Source organism: Chinchilla lanigera, unplaced genomic scaffold, assembly GCF_000276665.1.
Source record: "Chinchilla lanigera isolate Chin_1 unplaced genomic scaffold, ChiLan1.0 scaffold00084, whole genome shotgun sequence".
Classification (NCBI taxonomy): Eukaryota; Metazoa; Chordata; class Mammalia; order Rodentia; family Chinchillidae; genus Chinchilla; species Chinchilla lanigera.
This window is the reverse complement of record NW_004955485.1, coordinates 6,780,360-6,790,287: the sequence shown is the minus strand read 5'-3', so window position 1 is coordinate 6,790,287 and position 9,928 is coordinate 6,780,360. Positions and strand designations below refer to the sequence as shown.

The 9,928-nt window shown below is 51.5% G+C and overlaps 1 protein-coding gene across 4 annotated transcripts in view; it reads right to left on the bottom strand.

Annotated features, from left to right (window-relative positions):
• Positions 1–6,168: 6,168 nt before the first annotated feature.
• Obfc1 (oligonucleotide/oligosaccharide-binding fold containing 1) overlaps positions 6,169–9,928 on the bottom strand; it is a 35,438-nt gene continuing 31,678 nt past the window's right edge. For all 4 annotated transcript variants that reach the window (XM_005403796.2, XM_005403797.2, XM_013504073.1 and 1 more), the window contains one exon: positions 6,169–7,156. In XM_005403796.2, coding sequence (XP_005403853.1) covers positions 6,999–7,156 — 158 coding nt within the window. In that variant the 3' untranslated portion in view covers positions 6,169–6,998. The remainder of the gene's footprint in view (positions 7,157–9,928) is intronic.

The following is a 9,928-nucleotide window of genomic DNA, read 5'->3' as shown; positions in this document are numbered from 1 at the left end:
AAACACGGTGTGACATCACCCCTTCCTCTCCCACTCGAGAGCATCTTGGAGTGAGTGGGAAAGACACTGTCACATCCGCCTTGAACCCGTCTCACTGAGGTGCAGTTCAAGTTACCTCGAGTGGCAGCCCACATGCTCCGGTCCACTCATCTCCAGTCCCTTCCCAGGGTCCAGGCTTCCAGAAAACACCCGTTGGGCGGTCTGCACAAGAACTTCCAAACTCAGCCTCCAAACCAAACCTCTCTGAGGCGAGGCTAGCTTCCTGCTTTGAAAGAATAAAATGCAGGAAAAACAGAACCCGAGTGAACAGCTCAGTGTATTATCCTAGCGTCAATTTATAGTGAATTAACTAATCAGCCACAAATGTCAGTGCAGTGTCAAAGCCAGTGCTTGTCACAAACTGCCTGAGCAGCACATCAGAGTTGATGCAGCGCCACCGTGGCTTTGCTGGGGGAGCTGAAAAGGGAAGGATGCTCCCTGCACACTGTCCTCAGAACAAAAAATGAAGACCTCCTCCCAGAGGGAGCGACTTCTAGCAGTGATGATCAATACTGGTGTTGCCAGATGTCCCAATTAACTGCACCAAACCCATTCAACACGCAAGTGAGAGGCCCAGCCTGTTAGGATAATTAGGCTACGCTGAGTCAAGTGGAGGCTGCATGAAGACCACGCCTATTACCAAAGCTATCTCCTCACTTAATTAGTTAAAAACACCCTTGGTTTTTCACATTTATCTGACTGGGGACAGTGTCCCTGGACCAGTACCGAGTGACATCCGGGATATGGAAAGGTCTGAGTTGATGATATGGTGATTGGTTTTAAAAAGGTCATAGCCTTCCTGTATTCATATTTGAGCAGGCTTCTGACCAGGTGCTTTAAGTGACAAGGTGGAAATTCTCTTTCTCCATCTTTGTTTGTTTGTTGCTCCAGAGTGACAGGGTCTTGCTCTGTGGCCCAGGCTGGCCTTGAACTCACTAAGTAGCCCAGGTTGGCCTCAAGTTCTTCAGGATGTTTATTCCAGCCGCATATTAACTGGGACCTTGGAGGCAGGGTTCTGGCTGGTTCTATGGCTGATGTCATTGCTAGTACCTGACTGGTCTGGGTTCTGCGGCCTCGGCTCCTGCTGGAAGGAATGGCTACTGTCCAGTGTAGAATCTTGTTAATGGCCCCACCATGAGCAGAGGCCCAACACCACTCATTAATAAACAAGTGCAAGCGAAACCTGAGATCATTTTTACCTGTAAGTCAGACAGAGATGAAAATATTGATAACACAGGATGGACGAGGTTGTGGATAAATGGCAGACTCATCAATCACTGATAAGCATGTTCCATGGGCCACTCCTTGCAGTGGGTGGTTTTGTTAGTGGCTATTCCAATTTTTACATACTCATGCCCTTTCTGGCAGGTCCACTGCTAGATATTTATCATACAAACATACTCACAAATGTATGCCAAGAAAAGAAAAATGTACAGGGATGTTTCCTGCAGAATTGTCTGCAATAGCAGCAAACTAGGAACCCATAAATGTTTCTCAATAGGGTCTGGTTGAATATACTTTCGTGTAGCCATACAATGGAATTATGTCACCATGAAAAGAATGTGGTTAATCTTGCATGTAAAATGGAGAAAACCCTCCCAGATACAGCATCAGATGAAAAAGCAAGGTGCATATAAAATGTTTTTGCAAATATACACAAAATATTAACATGGCTATTTTTCTAATAAGGTACATATTCTCTATAAAAATATACACTACCTGGCAGGTTGTGGATAACTTTCCCCTTGCTTGAATTCTCTGGTAATCTATATCGTCTTTACGTATGTGTAAGTTCAAAGATGTCCATGAAAGGCTCGATTTTCCCTAACGGCCAGAGCAATACTGCTGGATCTGGATGTCCTTCCAGAACCTCGCTCCTCCCCAGCAGAAGGTGGACTTCACTACTCTCCTCCTGAAGTTGGTGGGACTCTGTGACAACTTCAAGAATTAGGATGCTGAGGAAGTGGCACCGTGTGGCCATACAGCCTCCATCTGGCTGCGAGCTGTTGGAATGCCATCCCGGAAGCCCACCGTGATGTGTGACCAGCCATCCCACAGTTCAGTGGTCTGCCTGCACTCACAGAGCTGTGTAAACGACCCCACTGTCTAATTCTGGAACACTTCCATCCCCCAAAGAGAAGCCCTCTGGTACCAAATCGTCTCCTTCTGAATGCCTGGAAGCCACACACCTACTTTTCTCTCCGAGGACCTGCCTATGTCCTGGACAGTTCACATAAATGCCATTGTACAGCATGTGGCGTTCTGTGCTTGGCTTCTGGAGCTTAGTGCAATTGTCTTCAAAAGTTCTTTGTGCATAAAATGAACACCCACCTTCCACCTAGCTCACACTCTCTGTATCAAAACTTCATTCCTTCCCATGGCTCAAAAATATTCCATTCTGTGGCTAACCCATTTTTGTTTATTCACCATTTGATGGATATTTGGGTTGTTTCCACTTTTTGCTTATTAGGAATAAGGCTGCTATGAACATTCACGGACTTTTTCTGTGATCCTGTTTTTATCTATTTTGCATTCAAGCATTTTAAAATCACCTAAATATTAGATGATAAATAATACATAAGTAAATGATATTAAATAATAAATGATACACAATTAAAATAACACCCCCAGGAACTACTCCTTCATGATGATTCAGATTTAACAAGGACCACTGGGTAAACTTTTTTTTTTGGTTTTTCTCCGGTACCGGGAACCGAACTCACGATCTTGCCAGGCAGGCGCTTTTGCCGCTGAGCTAAATCCCCAGCCCCTGGGTAAACTTTAAGTACCAACACTTCAAACCCAGGTCTTTCCTTCACATAACCTCTCACTAAGTCAGCCTGGATTAAAGACACACTTTACTGTCTGTATCTGCAAAAAAGAACCTAGAGCTATTAAGTGGTCTTCGAAATTCCTCTGCATTCTAACACAAAAACCCATCATTTTAATTCGACGTGGAGGAAGGACTTGAGCACCTTCTAGAATTTGGGGTTCGATGTAGAACACAGATAAGAACTCAGCTGCGTGGTTCTGTTCACAGCACCCTCTCCCTCAGGACTGTCCTGCCCTGCCCTGCCCGCCGCCTGCTGCTGGCGTGTCCAGCAAGCCTGTCTGCCATCAGAGCTTGCTCTTTGCCTCGTGTAAGTTGAGTAAGGAAACAAGACATTTCTTTGGGGCAACTGCTGCAGAAGTCACTTGTGGAAGAGAAACCTCATTTATAAGGAAGTGTAGATGTTTTCCCGGTTTCCATCCTTGGCGCCTCACCACTGAATGGCTTTCTTTCTCCTGGCCTGTGTCCTGGCACTCTATCCAGGGCAAACGATGACCAGGAAGCGGCTCACGGGGTGAGGAGCACTGGGCGCTTACCTGACGGGGCTAATCAGGGACCTGCACACGTCCTTGCCTTGTGGGCGACATAACCTATGTATGGACCCACACTTCCCAGAACAAAGGTACGTATCCCCTTATCAGGGGAACCCTCTGACTGGTCTCCTCTACGTGATCAGAGACCTACTGTCAGCCTCAGAGAGTTTTCCAAGAGCGTCTCTCGTCTTCTCAGACTCCCCACATTACTATGGAACCAGGCCCGTCCCATTCCCAGGTCACTCACGATGCAGGTTACTTCAGTGTGGGATGGGGAGGGGAAGAGCTTCATTGTTTTTGCAGAGGTGATATTTGCTAAATGCAGAAACACCACGTACTGACAGGTTGTTTAAGAGCGCCTGACATCCCACCTTTCAGAGGTAACAGATGTATCCCTTTGGCGAGCACATCTACTAATCTGTTTGACATGTGGAGTTCTTCATACAGTACTTCCAAAGTATACCTGAGAATGCACTGTTATTGTGTTCACCAAGAAGCTGACCTTAAAGCAAAGACTTCGGGAAACCAAGAAATTCATCTGAGAAATGCAACGAACAGGAATGGGGAGTGGGGGAAGGGAAGCGGAGGGGTAATCAGCTGGCTGTCCTTGCAGAGGGATGACGCTTGATTCCAAGGGGAAACCCAGAAAATAGTGTAAAACATGGCCTGAACTAGTATAAGACATCTCACCTGGTGGGTGTTGGGTGGGAGCATTTACCCCAGAGGACGCTCCCTGGAGCTGTTAATTCTGACCCCTTGCAGACTGGAGGGAGCACAGGAGAGGCAGGCAATGGTGGCCAACAGAAGCTACAGAGCGGGGCTGCTGAAAGACGTGCTGGTACTAGGATGGGTCTGGGCCATAGCAGGCGTCAAGAGAGTATCCACCCCACGGAGCCTTCTTTTCCCAGGGAGACAGGATGAACACGGCATGTGGAGTGCCCCAGGCAGTAGTAAGTTCTGTGGGACACGTGAGGCCAGGGAGGGAATTCTAGGGAGGAGGGAGAAGAGGTTGGTTCTAATGAGCAAAGAGAGCCACAGGTGACCCCCGAGTGAAGACCTGAAGGGCGGTGGCTCATTTGGGCCAAGAACACACCAGGCAGAGGAAACAGTGCAAAGGCCCTAAGGCAGGTGCATGCCTCAGGTGTGTGAGCAGTGTGAGGGGTCAGCAGTGAGGCCAGGCAGAGAAGAACCTTACTGGCCGCTGGGGTCCTGCAGGCTCCGACCTGGAGCAAGAACAGAAGCCACGGAGAGTGGATCCCTGCAGCTGTTACTCTGAGACTGCAAAAAGAGGAGCACAGGCAGAAGCCGGACAGGCAGGGCCTGCAACACTCAGGGCGGTGAAGCGGAGGAGTGAGAAGCAGCAGGCTTCTGGAAATGTGGTGGAGCCAAGACTGATGGAGGGTGTGAGACGAAGGAAGGAGTGGACGGATTTGGCCTGAGCAACTAAAACATGGAGCTGCCTTTTCTTGAATCAGGGAAACTTGAGAAGGACCGAGCTGGAGATCAGCACAGGCTGGGAGCCTGGTGTCGGGCTGATTTGTGATTCTCTTAGATCCTGGAGTGGCGATGCCAGTAGGAGGCTGGAGAGAAGGTCTGAATACCAGCGGACAGGCCCGACATGGGTGCAGAGTGCGGAGTGGCAGCATACAGGTGGGAGGACCAGCAGTTTGAGACCTCCTCAGAAGAGCGAGCCAAGCAGAAACGAGGTCTAGGACTGATGCTGAGTTCCAAAGCCTGAGGGAGGCGGAGGACAAAGCAAAGGAGCCTGAGAAGGTGCCACCTGGGAAAACCACTGCACGAAGTATTTCTAGACAGGAGTGCCAGCTGTAAGCTGTGTATAGATATGCCACCTTTACAAACCAAACACAGAGAAACACGCAACGTGGGTGTGTGTGTGCACGTAGAGTTTTACAGTAGTGGCAGTACATTGTACTATTTAAATTTTCTTCCCTTAAGTCTGCTGGGAGCATGTTTGTGGCAAGAGCGTGTCTGCTCCATCATTTTAGTGGCCGTATAATATTTCATTATGTTCATAGACCATAATTACCTTTCCCCCTAATTCCCTGATTACAGAATTCTAGATTACATGCCTGTGAGCATCTTGTGCATTAACTCTCTCACACTTGTGGAGTTACCCCATGAATGTGAGCCCCTAGGGCAGGGCTGCTCTGTGGCAGGATTTGCCCTCTCTATCTTGATTCTAGACTTCCTCCTAGAAGTCCTGCTAATCAAAGATGTATTCAACCTCAAAAGCCACTGGTCTTCAGAGAAATCTGCCAGGATGTCCCTCCAGGTAACCTCTGTTCAAGACTCTCTGGGCCAGGGATGGGGGCATACTCTCTAATCCCAGCTACTGAGGAGGCAGAGAGAGGAGGATTACAGGTCTGAGGCCAGACTGGGAACATTAGCAAGACCCTGTCTCCAAAAAAGGGGAGGGCTGGAGACATAGTTTGGGGTAGGACACTTCTGGGTTCAATCCTAGTCCTCCCCGCAAAAGATCCTCTGACCATAAGGCAGGCAGTCAACCTTAGAAGTTGACAGAAGTTTGGGTCAAGTCAGAAAGATGCAGGACAGGGTGATCTGCCGGCACCAGCTCTGCCTGACACATCCACTAAGGTAGACCTCCGAGTAAAACTGTTCGTGTCCATGGAGGGCGGAGCGGCTCCTGGGCCTGCAGGATCCCAGCCGAGCCACTGGGACTACTGCATCAAGAGCCAGACCAGCAGACGAGGGCAGACGTGCGTCTGCAGAATGACTGTAATTAACTCCAAGCCTTTCCGCATACTTTACTTTTGCTGGCGGAATTTGTCATTTTTCTGTTAGAACAAGCTCGTTACATGCCTGGGACAGTTTCCTTCTACCTTGTTATTTAGACAAAAAGCCCGACGTCTGCATCTGTCTAGGCACATCCTGCCGACTCAGCAGCACCTTGGCTAACACTCACTACTGCCAAGCAGCTGCCGGCAGCCCCCGCCGGCCCCGGCCATTGCGGGCCCTCGGTGCAGTCATGCGGTGCTGGGTGACGTGCACCGTGGCTTCAGACGCCGCAGGAAAACGATGAGCACAGAGCCAGGCTCCGGTTCCTCACTTCTCCGCAAGCAGCAGGCCAGGCCCCAGGCCCCACTGCTGCTGCCCCCGAACCTCAAAGGTAGAGGCAAGTGACAGTCATCCCTCCACCCCCTCATACCCCTCAGAGGGGCCCCTGGGGATGCAGTCAAAGGCCTGGGGTCTAAGGTGTTTAAAACTGTGCAATCAGTTTCTTCAGTCAGGCCCTTTACCCTGTGGTGTCCCTTCACCGCATCAGTGATCACACATGGATGAAGCCACCCACTGTTTCTTCCTGTTCTGTTCCCTGACAGATGCTCAGTCCTTCCAGGCAGTAAGGAGGGATTTCCCGAATGTCACCGCTGGGATCAACATCACTGCACCCAAGCACGCAGCACACAGAAGGCCCAATCTCATCCCCAGTGACCGTTGCTGATGGTTTATTGAGGCAGTTGCCTGCAGACCCGTGAACCCTGGCTTGCTGTTCATGAGCACAGCCTGGGGCTGACCGCGCCTCCTCTCCCTCTCCTCAGCTGCCCGCAGGCCTCCGCTCAGAAGGCCATGTAGTAGCACTCTGATGTGCTGAAGATGTCACTCTGGTCCTCCAGGAGCTCCAGCACCTGCTGCAGCACAGCCTCACTCAGGCCCGGGTGGACGCTCAGGTGTGCACAGGCCAAGATGTGCCGGAAGTGGCAGCCCTTCTCCATGTCTGTGGGGGAAAGGCAGGTGGGTAAGTGTGGACACGACTGCCAGCCCCTGCTCTGTCCTCTCCCTCTCCGGAGTCCCGGAACCGCACCTGCACCGCGGCATGATCCCCAGGCGATTCTGATGTACAGTAAAGTCAGAAGCACACTGGTCTAGAGAGCTCAAAAACAAATCCAAAAATCCTCCTCAGGCCCCTGATGCCACCACGTGGCATGACCCTGCTGCTGTGAGGCTCTGACCTCCAACCTTCAAGGATTCCCACGTAGTAATTCTACACCCACCACCCAGTGGGGTTTAGTTCTTGAAAATCTTTGTTCTCTTGCACAACTACAGGTGTAAGTGCACACGCTCAGCGCTCTGCCTCTGGGCGGCCGGCAACAGCCCTCTGGAGAGCCGCAGTGGAGCACAGCCTTCTCAGAGGTCTGGTCTGACGGGGCTGCCATGGGGAGGAGGGTTTCTTCCCGCCTTTGCCCTGTTCCCCTGCCTCCTCGCCTGGCTTCCAGCGATCTCTTACTCTGTCCCCAAAACTAAGACTGTTTGGCAGGCAGTCACAAAGCTGAGGATCGGCAACCGCTTCCCTGCCAAAAGCAATGACTTAGAGCAGTGGTTTCCGTGCTGGGTCATGACCACTAGGGGACCGTGAAATCAATTTTCATGGTTTGTGATCAGTACTTTTTCTTTGAGACAAGGTCTTGCTGTGTTCCGAGATGGCCTTGAATTCATGACCCTCTCAAGGTGCTGGGGTTACGGGCGTGTGCGGACATGAGCAGCTGGCATTCTTCTTCTTACCAAGCAGATTAAGATGGGCTAGAATAAAAGACTGCAGAATGTACTGCAGAATAACTAGGATGAGTATTATTTGGGGACCTCGTTTCATGTATGTGTCTTATGCATCAGCTTTATGTGAGTATTGGATTATGACGTAAGACGTATTTCTAACTGAGTCAAAATTGAACCTCATTCTTACGGCAAGCCATCCCCGCTTCCACACGTGAGGGCTCCAGGCTGGGCTGGGTGCGCAGCACCTCACACCCACAAGCCGCTCCACAGGCGGTGCGCGCTGGTTTCCGACGATAAATGCTGCAAGTGCAGGATGGGCTCACAGAGGCGCTGTGGTGTTGGGTAACGCACTGTGTGACGTTCAGTGCACCGCTGTGGCTCTGAGCAAACCACAGCACCCGCAAGCCTGTTTGCTCCCCTGTGGCTGGGGAACTGGATGCCTCTGAGATCCAGGCCTGCGCTACGCTCCACAGGCTGCTACCAGAATAACGAAGAGGCACGAAATTGCGACCTCTAGTGGCTGCGAACGCTCATTACGCGCCCTGACTGGTTCGCCGCTCTCCACAGCTGCCAGCTGTTTGAACAGTCACCGGCTAGATTTGCTGACACCTACTGGTGTGCAGCGCTGCATGGTGATGCAGAGCTGCCGCAGGCCCCATACCCAAGGGCATTCCCGTCTCCACGTCTGGGGCAAAGCGGCTTCTCCGACAAAGCCACCTACCTCACTGGTGGTTGTGTGGATGAAAGGAGACCCGTAGCTGTTGCTTCTCACTTGGGGAACCACTACGACTCCCACAACCAGAGGCACAGCCCGTGTCCTCTACAGAAACTCTAGCTCAGCCGGGCGAGGTGGCATGCGCTTGCCATCCAGCACTCGGGGAAGCTGAGGCAGGAGGACCGGCAGCTTGAGCCCAGCCTGCACAACTAGTGTGATCCTCTCTCCAAACAAACAGGGCTAGGGATACAGCTCAGTGCAAAGGCCCCGCTCTCAACCCCTGGTGCCACAAGGGAAAAAGAAGCTGCAGCCCTTCCCCGGGGCACTGGCTCTCGGAGAAAAGCTGGAGCGAGCTAAGCTGGGTGCACTCCTGACACAGGACAGAAAGGTCTCTCCCAAGCCTGCTGTGTGCCTCGGACAGTCAGTGAGACTCAGCTCCAACCTCAGTTTCCGAGCCCGGGTGCTTGGGCGAAGGGAGAGGAGTCTCCGGCACCTGTGGGCTCTGGGCAGCGGGCCAGCTGCCCGAGGGTGACCTGGTGAGGGTGTGCAAAAAGCCATTTCCAGCCTCCTGGGACCAAGGCCTAGGCTCTTCCTCATGTGAGTGATTGCTAGAGAACAGGATAAGGAGCAAAAGCCAGCAGGCCACTCCGCAGCTGTCAGCGCCACCCAGCGCTTCACAGGATAACCCTCCAGCAGCAGCAGACTTTTCTACAAGGCACTGCCCGGCGGCGTGGGGGGCTCACAAGGAACCTCCCAGGGCAATGATACCTGAGCCTTAGGTTTTCCAGGCACTTTTGCAGAAAGCCGTGTTTGGGCCCTACCTCCACCAGAAATCCAAACCAGGTTTCCAACAGACCCAACTCATATTAAACCTCAAGCCGGGTGTGGTACATAGCAAGACCCTGTTTCAAAATAGGGGAGCAAAGTTGGGAATACAGCTCAGTGTGCAGGCCGTGGCCTCAATCCCTAATATCGGGGAAAAAAAGGAAAGAAATCAATCTCATATATAATCTACTTACTACAAAAGGCTAGGAAAAATTATTCTAACAGGAGTGTCAGAGAGTATATGTCACAGGCACAGAATGAACCCCAGCTAGATACAGGGAACTCGGTGAAAAACAAACGTCATAAAGTAACGTCCAGTGAGACGCTGCCGGGCTAGAACCTTCGGATAGTCATCTGCCTGGGTGGGAAAGAGCCACGGTGAGCTTCTGGGAGAACAGCCCTACGCCAGGGAACACGCTGGGGCTTGCGGTGAGGTCTGTCATACAAGGCTTTCAT